Source organism: Ylistrum balloti, unplaced genomic scaffold (genome assembly GCF_031769215.1).
Source record: "Ylistrum balloti isolate Yb309-2 unplaced genomic scaffold, AGI_CSIRO_Ybal_v1 Utg370974, whole genome shotgun sequence".
NCBI classification, from domain to species: domain Eukaryota; kingdom Metazoa; phylum Mollusca; class Bivalvia; order Pectinida; family Pectinidae; genus Ylistrum; species Ylistrum balloti.
The window spans coordinates 363,420-386,359 of NW_026782546.1; the positions used below are offsets into that span (position 1 = coordinate 363,420).

The 22,940-nt window shown below is 35.4% G+C and overlaps 2 protein-coding genes across 3 annotated transcripts; one reads left to right on the forward strand and one right to left on the reverse strand.

Annotated features, from left to right (window-relative positions):
• Positions 1-1,444: 1,444 nt before the first annotated feature.
• LOC132559828 (kinetochore protein Nuf2-like) lies at positions 1,445-21,896 on the reverse strand. 2 transcript variants are annotated; one of them, XM_060224456.1, is made up of 12 exons: positions 21,682-21,896; positions 13,641-13,749; positions 13,171-13,245; positions 12,650-12,735; positions 11,123-11,184; positions 9,863-9,960; positions 9,106-9,216; positions 6,068-6,187; positions 4,701-4,963; positions 3,477-3,668; positions 3,060-3,222; positions 1,445-2,722 (listed from the first exon to the last, which is right to left on the reverse strand). In XM_060224456.1, exons 2-12 carry the CDS (start codon positions 13,740-13,742, stop codon positions 2,654-2,656), a joined length of 1,341 nt encoding a protein of 446 aa, XP_060080439.1. In that variant the 5' UTR covers positions 13,743-13,749; positions 21,682-21,896; the 3' UTR covers positions 1,445-2,653. The 2 variants fall into 2 exon arrangements, with proteins under 2 accessions (XP_060080439.1, XP_060080440.1); XM_060224457.1 differs by lacking the exon at positions 21,682-21,896 and adding an exon at positions 14,106-14,109.
• Positions 14,444-15,892, forward strand: LOC132559825 (elongator complex protein 6-like). Its single transcript, XM_060224452.1, has 2 exons — positions 14,444-15,123; positions 15,420-15,892. The coding sequence occupies exons 1-2, from the start codon at positions 14,446-14,448 to the stop codon at positions 15,537-15,539; spliced, it is 798 nt and encodes a 265-aa protein (XP_060080435.1). The 5' UTR covers positions 14,444-14,445; the 3' UTR covers positions 15,540-15,892.
• Positions 21,897-22,940: the final 1,044 nt, after the last annotated feature.

The following is a 22,940-nucleotide window of genomic DNA, read 5'->3' on the forward strand; positions in this document are numbered from 1 at the left end:
AAATACTCAAGTATGCTTATTTATTACGAAATAAATTGAGTTTTTTATATAAGGTTTTCTTAAAATGTAGCAAAATAAATAGAACTTACAAAATTTTATTTTGAATTTTCAAAGAAGCTAACCTTAATCACTTAGGATTTGACAGAAGTTATATGGGGATTTGACAGCAGTTAGATGAGGATTTGACAGCAGTTAGATGAGGATTTGACAGGTATTATTAGCTGTTGCAACGAAGTAAATGATAGTTGCCATTCTCAGTTTGTTAATAAGCCCTCAAGGGGAAATATAAAAAAACAGTCAGAACACATTGTTACAGGCATTGTCATTACAACATAACCAAAATAATGCTGTTGTCTAAGTCCTTTCTATCTTTGGAGTTGTAAAATCTTGTAGGTTTTTGAACATTCTATTTATATAAACAGGAATAATCCTAGAGGAAGCCAAGCCTCTCCTTTTCATTTTTCTTTTGATTTGATTTTACATAAAATAGAAACACCTTATTTTTCACATTGACTAAAAATTGCTAAAAATAGCCTGTTGCTGTCTGTTCTTGGGGTGTTTTTGGTATATGTCAAAACTGAATTGGAAATATTTGAAGCATTATGCTTATATGATACATGTTTAATGCAGAATGTATAGTTTAAAGGTATACAAGCATCTGTTCTAAATACTGAAGTTGGAAATATTATCATATAAAATGCTGTATTTATCAAGTTTGCATCTTTTGAAAAGGTTCACAACCATATTTGGACAGTAACTTTGTGGGTTTAAAATTGATAATGATGGAATCTAAATGAAGGTTGTATTTGATACAGGCCGACTTCAATGCTTCCTCCAAATTTTGCCTCAATGAATGGTCAAATAAAGACAATAAACCTCTTAATTGAAAAAGACAAGGAGACACAGCCATCAGATAAACACAAATGCATAATCTTGGTTCTTGAATCCTACATGCAGGAGGACAGTCTGTGATATCCCTGTCTGTAGAGTGTTAGAATTTGTAAACTTCAGGTAAAGATCCAAGGTGTGTAGTTCAAGCCCTGTTTGACATGATTTGTGTTTCTTGAGAAGCTGGGGAATCAGAAGACTGTCCCAGGCTGTAGTGGTCTTTGGAATAGATACTTTATCCCCATTGATTTTGGGGCGACATGCAACAGGCCATCTGATGAGACACTGCCTCAAAATGACCCAGACTGACAGGTTAAAAAACAGCAAACAAAGGCATCAAGAGACGAACACATCAAATTCTGATTCTAAATACAAAGGTACATTTGCTGTAAAAGACTAAAGTACTCAGTGTTGAAACATTTATGATATAACATATTACACAACTGGAACAGAATTTTGAAAGATTTATTCCAATATACCAAGCACAGTTATAACAGTATTTAATGTGTAAATCATGATAATAATTATAACTGAAATCTCAAAAGAACTTCTCTGACATTGCCTTTCCACAATATACAAAGTGTTTCATATGATGTACAAAACAGAAAGTATTAAGGAGGAAAAGGTAAGATATTAAATTATGGATATATTCTTTATTGTATAATTAAATACAAACCAACGAAATTGTGTTGACAACTGTGGTAAAAACTAATGTAGCCTGGATCAATAAACTTGTTTCATAATTGTAGTAAAATATATAGATTGATGAAGACCATGATAACTTAACATGAGAGAAGTATATGTAACTAATTTTATAACATAGGATTAATTCTATGTATTTGTAATTTTTTCCTGGAATTGTGGAAGACAATCGTCTTAGTTTTCAACAAACGTCTTCTGAGACAAGTAATATCACTAAGTAAATGCTTGTGAGTTAAAGAAATAAAGTTACAGTTACACACCATGTTAAAATGGAGTATATACTGGTACTAAACACTCTTTAAAAGAAACATGTTGCACTACAGACCTATATAGATTATATACATGTAATGTATAAGGCAGTGTATATCCTGATGAAAATGTCAAAACACACAAGTTCAACATTGAGAAACCAACTGAACCAGAAGATAGATATGATACAATGTACCAGTAGTGAACATGTTAGAATTCTGAGTTCATAAAACCCATGGCACAAGGAATATCACTTTGTTCCTTATAAGCATGGGTGTACTAAATCTGTTAATAATAAACTGGTTGTACTAGCTATTAGCTGCATCAAGACTTTATAAGTTTCAGTGTTGTACTTTTATATTCAGGTAATTTGTGTCTGTACATAGGTGCAGAAAATGTAGGGGAGAAATAAAGATATAGATGTACAAAGAGATGGACTTGAAGAGAAGATGAAATTGTGCTGATAAAAGAGTAAAGAAATAGAATAACTGTTGATATATACATGTCAAGATAAATACACAATTGATAGTAGCACTGACTGGATATAAAACCACTTTACAAACCCCTTGATTTTGAAAACAATGTCACATCCATCTTGACATTTGTAGATATCCCACTTAAATGGTTTAACATCTTGTCTGTTCTCCTGTAATTAACAAACAGATAATACCCAATTCTTCAGTCAGACTTCACTATTGTACTCTAGCTGAGTAACAACACTGGTTAACTATAGCCACGAGATTACACTGCGCCATAATGTCCCAGTCCAATGTCCTTCAGTCAATTGACAGGTATAGTTAAAATCCTGGAGAATTCAAGAGCTTCTCATTTCCTGTCTGAGTGCTTCCCAGCCTTTTCCGATAGCAGCATGGTAGTTATCAACCTGTTTAACACAAATGGAGTCGTTATCAAACTAAACACAGATTCACGTCAAGTTAGAACAAATTTCAAGACAGGTAAATGATCAAAAGTTCAGAACTGAGGTTATCTGCTGTGAGAAACTGGTCTTCCTACTGTCAACATTGTTTTAAACAAATGCATTCAGTTTAAACTACCAAAATCCTATTTACTAAAACAGAAATTCTATTATTACAGCTTATATAGATTACATAAATATATGCAATAACAATTTAATGTTATTTTTACTTAGTCATTACTTATTATTTTGGGTTATCTGGTGCAACAGTAAATACTAATTATCAAAATGTATATACACTCACAGTATGCATCATTTCTTGATAAGCAGTTTGGGCCAAGTTGATTTTTTCCTCCAAAATCTGTTTCTCCTTCCTCAATTCCTGTTGTAACCTTTGTTTGTCTTGTACTACAGAATTCTTCTTCTTCTCATCATCACTGTTTTTCCTTTCATAGAATTCTTTTTCTCTGTTTAAGAAATAATGACAAAGAAATGATATTTTGACAGAAATTTAGAAAAGTCTCACTCTTTGAACGTCACAATTAAGCACACAATGTCATTTATTTTATCACTCTAACACAAAACAAATTTTGCCTATTAAATTAAGTGAATTCTTCTGATTACTGTACGTCCAGGAATTCTTTAAGTCAGAAACTTCACCATTCACATGTACAACACAAGACAAGACTATGATGATCAACTTTTTACCGAGTATACGTACTCCTTTAGTTGCTGTGTGCTTTCCTGTGTTGCCCTCATTTTCTGCTGATGCTGCAGGTTTAACTTGGACATTTTTTCCTGTCGACTTGACACTAGATGGTTGAGTTGGTCTATCTTGGATGAGAAGTCACTCATATGATTTTTCTGCTCCTGTATCTTGTCACTGATGTTTTGAATTTCTTTACAGATCTCACTAGAATAGAAACATTTTAAAGTGTTGTTATTACCAGTACTTGTGATATAATGGCTGTAGTACAATATTCTTTATCCAGATTTATCACCATTTACATCTGGTTCATTCTTAGTTGTAATTTTTGCTCTAAACAATACAATTTCATGGTAAATTCAGAATGAAAATAGTAAATTGTACATGCATTTGAACACTTAAGAATTTTGTTCCTTATTAAAGTGCTTTATGATACTATCCAAGTTGCGACATCCACCTGGACATTTCAACTAATAAACTATCTATTGACTATCCATAGTAACAAGCTTTATCACAAGCCATACTGACTACCTCCATCTATAGGCAATATCTACCTTTAGACTATCTCTAGCAACAGGCTTTATCACAACCTCCACCTACCGACTTTATCACCAGCTATATAGGCTATCTCCATTTATAGGCTATTTACATCTCTATGGACTTCCACCTAGCTAAGACTTTATCACCAACTATATAGGCTATCTCCATTTATAGGCTATTTACATCTCTATGGACTTCCACCTAGCTAAGACTTTATCACCAGCTATATAGGCTATCTCCATTTATAGGCTATTTACATCTCTATGGACTTCCACCTAGCTAAGACTTTATCACCAGCTATATAGGCTATCTCCATTTATAGGCTATTTACATCTCTATGGACTTCCACCTAGCTAAGACTTTATCACCAGCTATATAGGCTATCTCCATTTATAGGCTATTTACATCTCTATGGACTTCCACCTAGCTAAGACTTTATCACCAGCTATGTAGGCTGTCTCCTTTTTTCAGTCTACCTCCAGTCTGCCTTAAGGCTATATCCATTTATGAATTATCCCTTGCTATAGGCTAACTTTCCATCTATAGGTAATCGAAACCACCTGAATTACTATAACTCTACCAACTTTCAAATGTGACAACATCTACATCAACATGCTTCCTGTCAATATCCAAGCATACATTTCACTTCATCAGTATCATTTTATTGACCCTCATCCATTTTTATCTATAAATACTTACTTTTCCTTGTCAATGTCCACCTGTACATCCTGTAACATCTTGAAGGCCTTCCCAACATTGTTATCCGACACTTGTACACCCTCCACCTGTTGCTGTAGCTCCATGAGGCGCCCCACCTTGCGCTCCAGTGTGACTTTAAGAACAGCGAGCCCCTCACGAGCTTTGTCTTCCTCTGCCATCACACGTTCTGGTGACTGGATAATCTTTTTGGATACAACTTCTCCATCTTCTTTTGCTTTAGCTGCCATCATACGCACTTGATCCTGAAAATATAAGTATTCCACAATGGAATAATACAGAAGATGTATTTTCTGTGTGAATCTATTATTGTAGTTGTGGTTTCAATTTAAAACTATTCCAAGGTTAGAAGATTCATTTGCTTGTGCAAATATCCTAAATATTGGTTTTTCAACGACCAAATGCGTTCAATAATTATAACCTGGAAACGGATCCATACCAGCACTTAATACTGCCAATGGCAGTCTGCCAAATCTAAAATGTGTAAAATGGAAAAGGCACAGCTACCTTGTATATGTACCATGACAGACATGATGTTTATAAACAGTTACAATGAAATTTAATTACTTTACAATAACTGATATAGACTGAACTCATGTATAATTAAAATCTATTGATACAGGGTATATATCTTGAACTAATCAAATCAATGATATTGAGGTATACAATAGTTACTTCATCACATATTGTATTTTATGCTGCAATCCATACTGCCATTGTCAGAATACACTTGCCACATATAGTTGTACTGTATTATAGCATCTGTGTGGATTCAACATATTTTTATTTTGAATTTACTTTAAAATTATGTTTAACAATTTGAATGACTGTTACAATGTGTGATTTTACATGTTGTAATGAAGAAGTTTATTTCTGAAAATTCATAAAATTACTGTTATATCCCGTGAAATTTAGAACTGTATTTCTGAGCAAAACAATTATTAGGACAATTAGTAAATTCAGCATAACATCAATGTCGGGTAAACAAGGATTGAACAACAAAACTGTTCAAGTTTTAATGGTCTGATTTTCAGTCAGTGTTGCTAGATAAATACAATACATGGTCAGTGTCTTAAAATGTAAGCTGAATTTTGGCCCGGTAAAGAAAAAAATAGTGGCATGCTACTTTTGTCTTTCTTTACCATCGTGAAAATACAGCTTATATTTTAAGACACTGACCATGTATTATTTATATAACACAATGCTACCCTGAATGTACTGTTATCACTATCAAAAATTCAGTTTAGTGATATTTTAGTGACCATTATTTTTACCCCTTTTTTAATACATTTTAGCGTGATTCAGCTTAGCCCACAACAATTTTTGCAGTAATTCAAGTGAACACTGACCAGCTGTGCTTTCTTCTCAGCAATCGTGATCCTGAGCTCATTAATTCGTTGTTGCTGCTGAGCTTTGATCTTCATTTTGGCCTGAAGATCATTCTGCAGTTGTTCATATTCTTCTTGAATCTGGCAAAATAAAACAGAAAATTTTACAAGTCAATATACACTCTCCACACTGTCATATACCAATTCAAACAGAGATTTTTTTTATGATACACGTGCATATTACAGTGCTCTTAATACAACCTGCTGTCAGTAAAGCACACAATTCTCTTCAGCAGCCTTGAACAGGTGAATGTTTCATTTGCTATATTTTCAACTATACTATTTCTGTCATCTATTATCTGTATATTATTTAGATAATTTAATCTCAGTTGAGGGCTTACATTCTTTAACAAAATCTCAATTGAGACAGAGCCGAGAATGAGATGTTACATAATGTCATCCTGGGACAGAGATTAATCAATTTCGAACAAACATGGGTAACAGAGTCTTCTTCTGTACGTATCAAAACAGCATAAACAATTCTCCTCTAGTTTCATTTCCAAATTCTTTGATATAATTTTATTACTTCCCCTTGCAGTTATGCATCAGAAAGAAAACGGTGTCCTTTATGTCACTTAGCACCAATATCATGTAAAGGTACCATACAACTTGGACCAGACAAAAAGCTTGTCCTGCGTGAAGCATGAAATTGACATTGTTAAGGACCAAAAAGTCAACTTATCAAACATGTCCAAGCATTCAAAGTAATTTATCATCACTATCTCACAAAGTTCCTAGTTAAACTGTAAGTAATTACTGACTAAGTATGAGTACTGAACTTTCATAGAAATAAAGCCTTAACTATGATGAAATTTTTGGAAAATTTGATTGTCATCATGAATTAGCCATTATTAAGCTTTTTCTTAAATTTTTTCTTTCAATTGATCTGTCATAATATTCATTGGGGCAACAGTGGGGTTGTAGGGATGGCGAAAAATTCATTGGGGTATCAGCGGGGTTATAGGGGTGGTGAACATTCATTGGGGTATCAGTAGGGTTATAGGGGTGGTGAATATTCATTGAGATAACAGTGGAGTTGTAGGGGTGTTGAACATTCTTTGAGAATCAGTGGAGTTAAAGGGATGGTGAACATTCATTGGGATATCAGTGGAGTTGTAGGGGTGATAAACATTCATTGGGGTATCAGTGAGGTTGTAGAGGTGGCGAACATTCATTGGGGTATCAGTGGGATTATAGGGATGGTGAACATTCATTGGGGTATCAGTGGGGTTATAGGGGTGGTGAACATTCATTGGGGTATCAGTGGAGTTATAGGGATGGTGAACATTCATTGGGATATCAGTAGAGTTATAGGGATGGTGAACATTCATTGGGATATCAGTGGGATTATAGGGATGGTGAACATTCACTGGGGTATCAGTGGGGTTATATGGGTGGTGAACATTCATTAGGGTATCAGTGGAGTCATAGTGATGGTGAACATTCATTGGGATATCAGTGGAGTTGTAGGGATGGTGAACATTCATTGGGATATCAGTGGAGTTGTAGGGGTAATAAACATTCATTAGGGTATCAGTGAAGTTGTAGGGGTGATGAACATTCATTAGGGTATCGGTGGAGTTATAGGGATGGTGAACATTCATTGGGATATCAGTGGAGTTGTAGGGGTGATAAACATTCATTGGGGTATCAGTGAGGTTGTAGAGGTGGCGAACATTCATTGGGGTATCAGTGGGATTATAGGGATGGTGAAAATTCATTGGGGTATCAGTGGGATTATAGGGATGGTGAACATTCATTGGGGTATCAGTGGGATTATAGGGATGGTGAAAATTCATTGGGGTATCAGTGGGGTTATAGGGGTGGTGAACATTCATTGGGGTATCAGTGGAGTTATAGGGATGGTGAACATTCATTGGGATATCAGTGGAGTTATAGGGATGGTGAACATTCATTGGGATATCAGTGGGATTATAGGGATGGTGAACATTCACTGGGGTATCAGTGGGGTTATATGGGTGGTGAACATTCATTAGGGTATCAGTGGAGTCATAGTGATGGTGAACATTCATTGGGATATCAGTGGAGTTGTAGGGATGGTGAACATTCATTGGGGTATCAGTGGGATTATAGGGATGATGAACATTCATTGGGGTATCAGTGGAGTTATAGGGATGGTGAACATTCATTGGGATATCAGTGGCGTTCTAGGGGTGATAAACATTCATTGGGGTATCAGTGAGGTTGTAGAGGTGGCGAACATTCATTGGGGTATCAGTGGGATTATAGGGATGGTGAACATTCATTGGGGTATCAGTGGGATTATAGGGATGGTGAACATTCACTGGGGTATCAGTGGGGTTATAGGGGTGGTGAACATTCATTAGGGTATCAGTGGAGTCATAGTGATGGTGAACATTCATTGGGATATCAGTGGAGTTGTAGGGATGGTGAACATTCATTGGGATATCAGTGGAGTTGTAGAGGTGATGAACATTTATTAGGGTATCAGTGGAGTTATAGGGGTGGTGAATATTCACTGGGATATCAGTGGAGTTATAGGAATGGTGAACATTCATTGGGATATCAGTGGAGTTGTAGAGGTGATGAACATTCATTAGGGTATCGGTGGAGTTATAGGGGTGGTGAATATTCACTGGGATATCAGTGGAGTTATAGGGATGGTGAACATTCATTGGGATATCAGTGGAGTTGTAGAGGTGATGAACATTCATTAGGGTATCAGTGGAGTTATAGGGGTGGTGAATATTCATTGGGGTATCAGTGGAGTTATAGGGGTGGTGAATATTCATTGGGATATCAGTGAAGTTGTAGGGGTGGTGAACATTCATTGGGGTATCAATTACCACTGATTACTAATTCATCAGAATATTATCATATTTTTCATGGAAATTATTATATTTTCACCTTATACAGATTTAACATGAAAAAGGCATAGATTGACTCACATAAATATTGACAGATATTCAAACCACCACCTTGTATCACACACAGATGACAAATGCATAAAAACTCACACATCGTATAGCAGGCTCTTGTTTGGCTTTTTCTGCCTTGATTGAATTAATCTTTCTCTTTAGACCCTCATTGGTTTGTAAGAGACCTTCATGTTGTTCCCGGAACTTCTCCTAGATAAGCAGAAATACACACTCAATACTGTTTTGTTTATGGAAAACTATCTGATATTGGAAATGGCACGAGCTTCTGTACATGATGCCTGCAAACTTAAAAGAGTGTCATGTGATTCTGATAACAAAGGGTGATATATTTATTTTTATTACATTAAACATAACTCAAAGTTATCCTTAAATGATTTAACCCTCTATGAATCAAAAATTTTCAATGACTAATTTTTTTAATGTTATCACCCAATAACATAATAAATTGAGGTCACTTTGTAACACTATGTTTAATTACCCAATGCAGCAGTGCAAGAAATTATCAAAAAAAATAATAATAAGTCGATCACAATGTAAAAAATATTGCAATCTGTGATTATATCATAAGGATCATCTTTAATTATTTTCAACTTTATTGATGAATGACAAAAAAGAGAATGTACTCTTAGCATAAAGAAGTTACCTCAGTGTAATATTAGGTTATTTCAAAATTGATTATTAGATTCTTGTTCATTTTTGTTGTTTGACTGGAATACAATCAAGAATAAAGAAAATCATGTGACTACTTGCTACCAATGTAATGCAGTACTCAGGGTAATCAAGATTTCATTGTATCTGATACATATACAAAAAGGCATATGGTCCATGATCTTACATTTTTTTCTTTCAAATTCAGAAAAACTTCCATCTGTTTATTTCTGAACAGCATGAAATTAATGACAGCACTGCAAATTTTGGTGACTCTTCCAGGTGCTGAAAGATAGAAAAATGATCAGTCACACCTAAAGCCTCACAAAAATATTAGAGGTATGTTACATTTTTGTGATAATCACATCAATATATAAAACATCAATATCTTATTGTTTAAAGATCATTATAATGGGGCATCAAACTTACCTGGCCCCAGTTGCTCAAAGGCAAAATTAACACTCAAAGTAGATCAATCAGACCTGTCTCAACAAATCTACAGCTGTGAAGTCGTAAAAAATAGTCCCAGTTTTGTTTTATTCATATTTGAAAATCTTAGCAATTCATTTGTTATACTGGGACACCATACTTACCTAATTATATACAGTTATACAAGAACATTGCATTTATTTGGTTTCTGTAGGGGACAGAAGATGGTTATACTGGGACATATCTACCTGGTTTCTGTAGGAGACACAGACTAGTTATACTAGGACATCACACCTGGTTTCTGTAGGGGGACAAAGGACAGTTATACAGGGTATCACATTTACTTGGTTTCTGTAGAGGACGGAAGATGGTTATACTGGGACATATTCACCTGGTTTCTGTAGGAGACACAGACTGGTTATACTAGGATATCACACCTGGTTTCTGCAGGGGGACAAAGGACAGTTATACAGGGGCATCGCATTTATTTGGTTTCTGTAGAGGACGGAAGTTGTTATACTGGGACATATTTACCTGGTTTCTGTAGGAGACACAGACTGGTTATAATAGGATATCACACCTGGTTTCTGTAGGGGGACAGAGGACAGTTATACAGGGGCATCACATTTACTTGGTTTCTGTAGAGGACAGAAGATGGTTATACAGGGGCATCACATTTACTTGGTTTCTGTAGGGGACAGACTGGGACATATTTACCTTGTTTCTGTAGGAGACACAGACTGGTTATACTAGAACATCACACCTGGTTTCTGTAGTGGGTCAGAGGACAGTTATACAGGGGCATCACATTTACTAGGTTTCTGTAGAGGACAGAAGATGGTTATACTAGGATATCACACCTGGTTTCTGTAGGGGGACATGGGACAGTTATACAGGGGGATCACATTTACTTGGTTTCTGTAGGGGACAGAAGATGGTTATACTGGGACAACATATTTACCTGATATCTGTTGTAAGGAAACAGAGATCCACTTTACTAGGATGTCAGTATACTTACTTGGTGCCTGTAGGTCCTTGACACTGAAGTCCATGATACCACAGGTAACAAGGAAACGTTGCCTGTCAATACAGATATAAGTTCAGTTCAGGTAGAGCCTTATATTCAGAATGCCATGAGTGCATAATAATCATATTTGTGCATAAATCAACTTTTCATTGAACAGCAGCTACATAATAAACTGAATGCCTACACATATATACAGAGAGAGGAAAAAGCTTCTTAAGAAGTGTAAGGAAATCAGAGGAAATTTAAGGAATATTGAATAATCAGTCCCATAAGTGATGATCAATAATCAAAAAGTTTGAAAGTAGTCAATTGCAAATATTATGGTCTTAAATGGTTATCTCCCTTTAATACACACAGTGAACATGAAAAAGAGAGAATATCCTAATTTGTGACAATGATAACACACTGACACTTATTTGAAATAGATACCAGTAATTTCTGTTTTTTTGGTTTGTTTTTTCAAAGCGAGTCATGACCACCAATTCCAAAATTTTGATGACTCTCAATAATAAGATATATAGCAGAAGTCCCTCACGCAAAAAATGAGTCCAGGACACAAATATCTCAGTCACAAAAATCACTGAATATATAATATGCACCAGTGAATAGTAAGAAGATCTATAGATAATGGATCACTCTAAAGAAAATGTACAGTACATACAATTCTGATGAACAAGAGGCCAATGGGCCTTAATGGTCATCTGACTACAAACACTTTCAGCAGGGAGAAGGTCATTTTTTCTACTTTGAATGAAATCTTACTAAGAAGCTATTTTCCATGATGCAGATGGTAGTTTTGGCGAGGAGTAGGTAACTGTTAAAAATTGTTACCTATTTTTTGACAGTAAAGTTGGAGCTCAATCCAACTGGTGAAACTTGAAAAGAAGTTTGAAATATGTCCTGCACAGGAAAACCTTGACTGCACAATCATGTTACAAAATGGCCTCCCTGACTGCTTTATCAAAGTTTTAACAAGGTTAAAAAAAGACTTTGTTGGCTACTTTGCCTTAAAATTCCCACCATTAGCTCAATGGCACCACTGGAACAGGAGAAGAAGTTTAATAAAATATGCTTTTGCAAGATAGCAGCCATCTTGCATTTCAAACATACCCAAAAAGTAACAACACTTGGTCAGGAATAAGTATTGTACAGGAAAACCATGATTGCACAGTCATGTTACGAAATGGTCTCTCTGGCCACCATATTGAAGTTTTGACAAGGTCCAAAAATAACAACATTTGGTCAGGACCACCTCAGGATCATAACATGCAAGTTGGAGCTCAATCCCACTGGTGGAACTTGGGAAGAAGTTTAAAATGTCAAAATTTCTGAATGGCGGACGACAACAGATGCAGCATGAGGGCTATTAGTTATGATTTAAGCCTTCCTGCTCAAAAAATAAATTATCATAAGAACATCGTTATTAATAATAAATCAATACATAAACTACATCAGAAAAGTGCAACTTCAATCTTTAAAGACCTATATGTATACAAACTAATGACATAATGGACATACAAAGCCAGAGTAACAATCATCAGAGGCATGGTATCTTCATACAGTTCTGGGTGCTCAAAGTACTGTGATGATTGGAGAACAGCTTTCTGAAATAAGAAGGTAAAACATCAAATACACTTGTATTATAGTAAGTATGGAAAGGTTAACAATTTTTGAAAATAAAACTTATGTTATCTATTTGATAGTTTCAGAAGTTAACCACTATAACATAACTATATTCCATCATAGAATCCAGGATTGATTGGAATAGGTGACCGCATTTGTACTTAATATAGTGTTATTGATAAAAAATGGATGTGCTGAGGTGTCCACTGTGTGATCTAACTACACACATATTTATATATCAAGTTTGGTTAGATTTGGATTTAGAATTTTTGAGCGATGAATTCAATATTATAATATTATGGTATTAACTGATATTAATGAGTTTTTCAGTAATTTCAAGTAATGAACAATATGGTCAACATCTCTCAAAATTCACTTGATTTTATTTGCTGAATCATCCATGCTCAGAAAATCACCTGTATAATACTGTCCACAGGTACTTCAGTCATAAGCTCTAACAGCTGACAATAAATATTCTGCCATCGGTTTGCCTGTGAAAAAATAATAGGCCAAGACACCTAGTATATGTATACCTGGTATATTAAAAATACAGGGTCCCAAAAACTTAATCCATGATCAGCATATCGAAAATTACTATTATATATATATATCATCAGATGCAGGTTTAAAAGTGAATCCTGAATATCATTTTCAAAAGTTTGGTGTCATCAAAATAAATATACAGGTCTGAAAAATCCTTGTGGAATTCAATTTGTCAGTCATTATAGCAAAGTTAGTGATTTTGCAGTTTTCATTGCACATAAATAAAACAAGAGAAGGTAAGCAAGACTTTCTCTTGTTGGAACACGCTTAGACAGTGAAAATGAATCAATGAAAAATACTATATAACATTATATTATAGCTTTGTATATACTGAAACACATACATCTGGTTTCCGAAAATCCATTTCTTCTACATGTATTTGGTAATCTTCCTTTAGGAAAGATAAACAACTTTCCCATGGCTTTAGTGGGAAGTCGTAAGTCATGTTGGCTCTGAAAAAATAGCAAACACCAGCGATCATCAGTCCTATATTCCAGTGACATTGAGAACAATGTTATGCTAAGTATAGTAATTATCCATTTATCAGGATGAGTGATTACTAATGTGAAGGGATCCAGGAAGAAGGGCGGCTAGGAGGAAGAACGAATAGAAAAATGGTTAACTAAATGTAATTTTATAATGTAAACTTATTTTGACATTTGTATGGAGTCGATAAAATGTTGCACTTTATTGCTATTGCATTACACTGTTCCCAAATTCAGTGCTCTCTTACGTAAACTCATGCAACTGATGACAGATTGCTCAATATATTTTAAGCATAAATATTCTTAAGAATCGGATTGCCTACCGTTGGGAGTATATTGTCAAAATTCAAATGGCGCGGTAAGCTATGGTCTAACTTCCGGTGAATAAATTGACGAAATACAAAATAACGGAGTAAAATTGAAAAATAATTTTTATTTCATCTTTGATATTTCTTTAACAAATTAATTCATATTTTGTAAGAAATAACTGTCTACTACTAACAATAGATGCGAGATAAATATGTATAGTAATTATACATTTTGAAATCATACCGTATCGTTCCGCCTTTATTTAACGTTCTGTATTATAATACAACCGCTGGTAGTTTCACTTTACGAGGAGTCGTTTACGATTTCATGTAAACAGTTAAAGGTGGTAACAATATGTTTCCAGAATTGAACAGTGTGTTGAATATCAAAACTTGTGACAGTATAATTGGAAAATCTATAACTATTTCTGAATCAGATGTAGATGGGCAGTTTTTGATTCACCACTTTCTGTCTTTTTTCCTACGCAATGAACACCCTGTATGCCTTATGACATTAGCTCAGTCGTTCAACCATTTCAATACAGTTAGTAAGAAATTTGGACTCGATCTTACAAGTAAGCGGAACAATGGACAGCTTGCATTCGTCGAAGGACTTAAGCTGTTGGGCGAATCCTTCATGCTGGACGACAGAGAAAGTGATGTGAACAAGGGTGATAACCCCTTTGTGGAAAATGGGAAATTCAGTAATGTGTTGTCACCATTGCACTACTATATTGAAAATATATGTAATGGGATGATGAAAGATACAAGTAAACCCCCAGTATTAGTTGTGGATGACATTAGTGTTCTTTTGAGCACGGGACACACACTGAAAGATGTAATTGCCTTGGTTTATTACTTACAGAATTTTATTTCTAAATGTAAGGGAACATTGATTTTACACATTAACAAAGGAAAGGAATCATGTGATGAAGATGCTGTGCAAGTGTGGAAGCATATGTGTCATTTGTTTCCTCTTCAGATTGAAGTTTGTGGCTTAAATAGTGGATATTGCAGAGATGTTCATGGAGAGGTAAAAATTGTTAAATACAATATTTGAACAGCTTGCAACAAATTGAAATAATCAGAATGTAGTATATATAGAAGACAATTAATTGAAACTTTAAGCATGAAAATTAGCACACTGTAAAAATTATTGTGATATAAGTATTAGTAGCATTCTTGAACTGAAAAATGAATCAATAATTAGGACTGAAAATCGCTGTAAAATTCAATGGATGTGGAATGAATTAAAATGTTCCATTTCTTTCTAGATATTCTATAGGAGTTACTCTATCTTCACATTTTGATATTTTTTTCCCGTTCCAGATAAAATTTGCTGTAGACAGTTTCCTAAACAAGCACCAAGTGAAGAAGACCATGCAATATAAACTGACAGATAAATCCATTGCACTCTTTGCAGCAGGCTTATCATCTGCAGTGCTGTGAACACCAGAAATACCCATTTGGATGTAGATGTTTTATTTTTCAGGACATTGCAATATAACTAAACATCAAACCTACAGGCTCATTTGTAATATACAATGTATCTGTTTGTCAGTAACAAATAATCTTTTACTTTTATCTATGCTAAAGTTCACAATACCAAAAGATGTCAAGAAACATTTTAGATACATTCTTATTGGCTCCTAATAGTTAAATCACTAGTATCACATTTAATAAAAAGGAAATATATGTTATAAACATAGTACTAATTATTTATATGGAAAATATACAACAGATACAGTTACATTTGCACTGCAAAATGTGCACATGTACATGTTATGAGAAAATACTGAAAAAGAGGCTGTTGTTTGGTAAACATTAAATCAAAGAAGACTAATATATTTGTGTGAGTTCATTATCATTTGATAATTAGAAAGATATACATGTATAATGAGCAGCAGATGTTTATTTCATTTTTTTTTCAACTCTGCAAATAAGAGAGCTAGCAGTAAAGAAGAATTAATCAGGTGATTTTAAGGGGGAAAAAATCACAGTGCATGTATATGTACTTAATGCATTGGTTATAGGGTAATTGTGCAGACATTTCCAGTTGCAGTAGATAAATATGTTAAGTATTTCCTGTTATCATGGCAAACATGTATAAACATGCATGTGCTTGTGTAATAATCTAGAGTGGCAACATGGCTAATAATGACAATACAACTCAGGAGCAGGAGACAGCAGTAATCTAATAAAATAATACAAATAGACACAGGGTAGCAACAGTAACTAGAAGTGAATGTCAATTCAAGTAAAGGATGGCGAAAGTGACTGGTTTGGTAAAGTAAAAACATTTGGTAGAAGTTCATTAAAACTGAGGATAGCATCAGTACCTAGGTTCAGTAACATGGCAGCAGTTACTAGATGTTCAGTTGCACACTGCATGGCAAAAGTACCTACAATATAGCAGTGGATGTTCCAGTAGAAGTGGGATAGGAAAACAGTGGCCAAAGTAACTAGGAATGACAGTCAAATTTTCTAGAGGTGACAATGGTAACTAGGGGCGACTGGCCAGTTTGTGGAGGTTGACAACAGTACCAAGGGGTGACAATCCTGTTTGATAGAGGTTGACAACAGTTCCAAGAAGTGACAGTCCTGTTTGGTAGAGGTTGACAACAGTACCAAGGAGTGACAGTCCTGTTTGGTAGAGGTTGACAACAGTACCAAGGAGTGACAGTCCTGTTTGGTAGAGGTTGACAACAGTACCAAGGAGTGACAGTCCTGTTTCGTAGAGGTTGACAACAGTACCAAGGAGAGACAGTCTTGTTTGGTAGAGGTTGACAACAGTTCCAAGGAGTGACTGTCCTGTTTGGTAGATGTTGAAAACAGTACCAAGGAGTGACAATCCTGTTTGGTAGATGTTGACAATAGAATCAAGGAGTGACAATCCTGTTTGGTAGATGTTGACAATAGAATTTAGGAGTGACAGTCCTGTTTGGTAGATGTTGACAACAGTACCAAGGAGTGACAGTCCTGTTTGGTAGAGGTTGACAACAGTACCAAGGAGTGACAGTCCTGTTTGGTAGAGGTTGACAATAGAATTTAGGAGTGACAGTCCTGTTTGGTAGATGTTGACAACAGTATCAAGGAGTGACAATCCTGTTTGGTAGAGGTTGACAATAGAATTTAGGAGTGGCAGTCCTGTTTGGTAGATGTTGACAACAGTACCAAGGAGTGACAGTCCTGTTTGGTAGATGTTGACAACAGTACCAAGGAGTGACAGTCCTGTTTGGTAGAGGTTGACAACAGTACCAAGGAGTGACAGTCCTGTTTGGTAGAGGTTGACAACAGTTCCAAGGAGTGAGTGTCCTGTTTGGTAGAGGTTGACAACATTACCAAGGAGTGACAGTCCTGTTTGGTTGATGTTGACAACAGTACCAAGGAGTGACAGTCCTGTTTCGTTGATGTTGACAACAGTACCAAGGAGTGACAGTCCTGTTTGGTAGATGTTGACAATAGAATTTAGGAGTGACAGTCCTGTTTTGTAGAGGTTGACAACAGTACCAAGGAGTGACAGTCCTGTTTGGTAGATGTTGACAACAGAACCAAGGAGTGAAAGTCCTGTTTGGTAGAGATTGACAATAGAATTTAGGAGTGACAGTCCTGTTTGGTAGATGTTGACAACAGTACCAAGGAGTGATAGTCCTGTTTGGTTGATGTAGACAATAGAATTTAGGAGTGACAGTCCTGTTTGGTAGATGTTGACAACAGTACCAAGGAGTGACAGTCCTGTTTGGTTGATGTTGACAACAGTACCAAGGAGTGACAGTCCTGTTTCGTTGATGTTGACAACAGTACCAAGGAGTGACAGTCCTGTTTGGTAGATGTTGACAATAGAATTTAGGAGTGACAGTCCTGTTTTGTAGAGGTTGACAACAGAACCAAGGAGTGAAAGTCCTGTTTGGTAGAGATTGACAATAGAATTTAGGAGTGACAGTCCTGTTTGGTAGATGTTGACAACAGTACCAAGGAGTGATAGTCCTGTTTGGTTGATGTAGACAATAGAATTTAGGAGCGACAGTCCTGTTTGGTAGATGTTGACAACAGTACCAAGGAGTGGCAGTCCTATTTGGTAGAAGTTGACAACAGTACCAAGGAGTGACAGTCCTGTTTGGTAGAGGTTGACAACAGTTCCAAGGAGTGACAGTCCTGTTTGGTAGATGTTGACAACAGTACCAAGGAGTGACAGTCCTATTTGGTAGAAGTTGACAACAGTACCAAGGAGTGACAGTCCTGTTTGGTAGAGGTTGACAACAGTTCCAAGGAGTGACTGTCCTGTTTGGTAGATGTTGACAACAGTACCAAGGAGTGACAATCCTGTTTGGTAGAGGTTGACAACAGTATCAAGGAGTGACAGTCCTGTTTCGTAGAGGTTGACAACAGTACCAAGGAGTGACTGTCCTGTTTAGGAGAGTGACAACGTTAACTAGAAGTGACAGTTCAGGATGGTAGAGGATTGCAACAGTAACTAGGAATGACAGTGTGTAGTTTGGTAGTTATCAGAGCGACGGTCCTGGAATAAGGTAGTGGCTGTGACTACTGAACATAAGAGTCTGACATGAAAAGGAAGAATATCAATAAAGGAGAGGAGTGAGTGACAACAGTAACTTAATGTGACTGGAAGAGACAAGTATTGGAGCAAGTGGCAACAGTCATTAATATTGACTTCAGTAGAGGGTGGTATTAAATATGGAAAGTGACAGTTTAATAAAAGGCGAGCAGAATAACGATCTAGCACGAGCGTGGGTGGTAACACTTGCAATGACTAACAGATGATCCAGTGGAATAAATGGCGACAATGACAAACAGATGATTCAGTAGTGTAATAAATGGCGACAATGACAAACAGATGATCCAGTAGTGTAATAAATGGCGACAATGACAAACAGATGATTCAGTAGTGTAATAAATGGCGACAATGACAAACAGATGATCCAGCAGTGTAAAAAATGGCGACAATGACAAACAGATGATCCAGTAGTGTAATAAATGGCGACAATGACAAAAATTGGCATTTCAGTATAGGAATGAGTGGCAATGGCAAGTAAATTAGGAAATGAGTCACATCACAGAAGGCAATCAATTATAGAACTCTGTGGCAACTTTACAAAAAAAAAAAAAAAAAAAACTGGCAATTAATTATTGGAGCGGATGACAAAAGTTACGAAAGGGCAGTGGGGCGTTGGTGGATCTAGTTGAAGGCGATAGTAAAAATGTGACACTCGAATATATATTATAGGATCGAGTCGCAATGATTCCAAAATGACAGTAAGTGGATAGAAAAATATCCAAATTATAATACAATAGATGAATAGTGACAGGCAACCGTTATCGAGAGCAACAAAGGATAGAGGGTTGCAACATCGAAAATACATTAACTTGCAATGTATGAAACAATGGCAATAATTATTGAGAGTGACAATCCATTTTTATAAGTTTGCAATAGTGACATATTTTGATAATCTTTTTTCACCCCACCATTATTTGGTGATAGGTTGTTTCAAGTGCCCTTCGTCCGTGGTCCGCTCGTAATTCGTCTATCGTTATTTCATTAAACAAATCGGGTACTGAATGGATAGTTCTCGAAATTAATACGCAGGTCCTTTTGGCTCTGTAGGTGCCTACTCTATTTTGCGACTGATCAGTAATTGATATGACGTGTAGATGACCACCATGGATTCTGAAAATTGTTATCGCTACTTCTTGGTAACTTTCTCAAATAGGCTTGATGACACGCATCAGTCTGATTTGACCTACATGTGACCGACAATGAAACGGAAATCTGTTCTTTTTTGGCAAATTCAGGCAGGTAATTTCAAAATGGTTTCTCCAAATACTGATTATCAGAAAAACATTTTCAATTTATTTTGTACATTTTTTTTTACAGATCTTTAAAGTTCCGATCTTGAGAATCATTCACTAAAACATGGGGGTGCCTTCGACTATTTTGGTGCACCGTGCAGATATGTACCAAATTTCCGACGGCTGTAACTGATTCAGTATGATCAGATCAAACTTCAAACCTGTCCTCACAAAATGGTGCAGTCTTGCGCTGATACTGCAAATTAACATAAAAATCAGGCTGGACCGAAAACGTCACAAATCTATGCTTTCCATCTTGAATTTAGAATTGCATTGTTTCGAGTCTTTTGTCTTGTTATCATGGGATCGCACGTTCGACCCTAACCATGGTTCGACACTAAAGCTCTACTATTTTTATATTTTCATTTTCTATACATTTCTTTATTACCTTATTCTCTTAGTTAGTATGCAGTGACTTTCAAGTATTGTATGCTGATAATCTTGGTCCCAAGTAAATTGTGTGTTTTTTTTTTCTTCAGTTTTCAGATTGAAAAGTCGGAATGGCTGTCGGACTACCATCGTTGATTATGATATCTGAAGATTGTAATTGTTATCAGAGACTGTTCTCAATTTTGTATAGATTCGTATGTTTCCCATATTGTATGGTGTTACCGCTTGATTCAGTTAACTATCAAGTATTTAACAATTACAGATGGGAAGAAGATAGAGGAATGGAAAAGGTTAAACTTACAAATAATCAGTTAAGACCATATACCATGGTGAGCATATGTTAACGACATCATTATGAACCCGGGCTCTAGAATACAAGAAGGGATAGTATAGAAAAGAATAGCCATAATTCTTTCAGTTTGTAACTTTTGAAATCAGTCTCAAAATTCAACAAGCAACATTAGAGACCGAAGGACGACAACATAAAATTTCAGAAAAAAATATGAAGTTATCAACGTAAATACCGTAGCGAAAACAATTCTCAAAATCCAGATCTCTTGACAATTTCGGCATATTTTAGAAACTTTTAGAAAAATTCACCCTGTAGTTAATCATGATTAGGTGTATACTGTTACAGAAACTGGAAGATTAAGACACTGCAAATAAATAAAGAGGTAAAAAAGAAAAATGGTCGAAGTTTTTTTTTTCTCATCCGGTCCAAATCAACCGTGAACTTACTAAAGTATGCCACTTAGCAAGTTATTGTACTGGCTTCGCTAGTCCTTTTATTCTCTCCGGGAATTAGGTGTATACATTCTCTCTGTGTACAATTCAAATTTAACCAATCAAGTGTGTGTGTTATTTTATAACAGTCTTCAGTTTTATTATGTCAGATTCATCCTTCAAAGATCAAAAAGACTATAGCATACCACAAGTTTTATAACAGTTAAAGAATGCTGTGAGTTTAACTAAGCTTTCTATTATGGAAATTGTACATGTAATAGTTACCTTACTATTAAGTCTGTAGCTATGTATTTGTTCCGAAGTTATGTTCGTGTTCCTGTAGATGTTACACTTTATTGTAAACGTTAAATTTTAAAAAGCTGGTGAGAGGGCAGTGCATTTTAAACTGCGCGTATAATAACAAAGTGTTGTTAACTTGTATCATGTTAAAGAGAATGATTTCATGTTTTAAATAATTCATTTCCTCTTCTGTTCAGTTTAAAAATATTCACACTTCAATAGTTACCCGCGAGAAAATGTAACCCATTCAACTAGCACTACACCTCATTTCACATCAAATAGATGATGACAGTTTATCAACATTATATACCATGGACACTTCAGAGCGTGTCTTGTCTCAAGATATTTGCCGTGTTCTAATTGTAGCTTCCCATTTTACCGTTTTAAGCCATTGGAGCTGGTATTGTTTTTGTACTACTTTCCTTTCCAAGTCATCACTGTTATACATATATAGAATATCAAATTTTCATTGTGCAGCAATTGAAAGTTCATTTCTCCCGTACATATAAAGTATTTCCAATGCCATAGTGAGTAAATAGCTAGTTTTAATTGAAGTTTTAAAAGTAAAACTATTAATATTATACTCCTGTAAAATATCAATGTATTATAAAATTGCTGGACTAATAATAATCATATATTTCTTCACTTGCAATAGATCTGCTATTAAATTTTAGAACACATTTCCTTCATTAAACTTCTTTTGTAACACGCTGTAGTTGAGTACTCGGATGTCACGTTATGTTTAATTCATAGTTTTTTTCCTTTGTCTTGTCCATCTTTGTAGCTGGTTTCATTCACAATGTCACATGTAGATCTAGAAATTGTAGAGATTTTGGCATTCCTTTGGTTTTAATATTTAAAAATGTAAAATTCTTAAGTCATCGGATTTTGGAATTATCATCCAGATTTCGAGGGGAGTTTGCAATACCGCAGGTTTGGACTATGGTTCAAACAAGAAATTTGGCACGAATGTTTTTTATGACATTATGACAATGTTACAAACCCTATACCACAAAGGGTACTTTACAGTTCACTGTTTAGTGTAAGTTGATGAAGTATCGAGTATTGGTGGCTGTAATGTGGCATGCCTTATCTTGAAATACATTGTAATTTGATAAAGTCATCATTGATACACCAGTATTGTAATGTAATATATAACTATGACTGTGAAATATTGTAATTTACTATATTGTATACAATGTTATGTAATTAACACGTGAATTCTCCCGCTGATAACAACGCTGTAATGTCATATGTGTACTTCTTTCCGTCACACTAATTCTCTTTGCTGCTGACTCAGCCTCTTTTTCATATTGTGATGTCGTCATGTCGAGTTTCGTTCTTGGATGCTCAAATAACTGATGTCAACGTACAGCTGTACTGGCAGTGAGCATTCCAACATTTCCAATAAGATGATAGATATATGATACTACAAGATCAGTTGACCAGTTCTGTATTACAGAAAGTCAAAGTTTATCTAGATAATTTAGTCACAATAATAAAATCACATATCTATCACCTTCTGATTGGAAATATTTCCCCCTAGCGCCATTTCGTCAAAGGTCAGTT

Bases quoted from the DNA above. Each gene is read 5' to 3' on its own strand.
- LOC132559828 (XM_060224456.1), bottom strand. From the start codon at position 13,742: ATGACTTACGACTTCCCACTAAAGCCATGGGAAAGTTGTTTATCTTTC. The intron at 12,736-13,170 runs GTGATTTTCTGA...TTCTTATTTCAG, and splicing joins CTGTGGACAGTATTATACAG to AAAGCTGTTCTCCAATCATC. The intron at 9,217-9,862 runs GTAAGATCATGG...CTGCTTATCTAG, and splicing joins TGAATTTGAAAGAAAAAAAT to GAGAAGTTCCGGGAACAACA.
- LOC132559825 (XM_060224452.1), top strand. From the start codon at position 14,446: ATGTTTCCAGAATTGAACAGTGTGTTGAATATCAAAACTTGTGACAGT. The intron at 15,124-15,419 runs GTAAAAATTGTT...TTCCCGTTCCAG, and splicing joins GCAGAGATGTTCATGGAGAG to ATAAAATTTGCTGTAGACAG.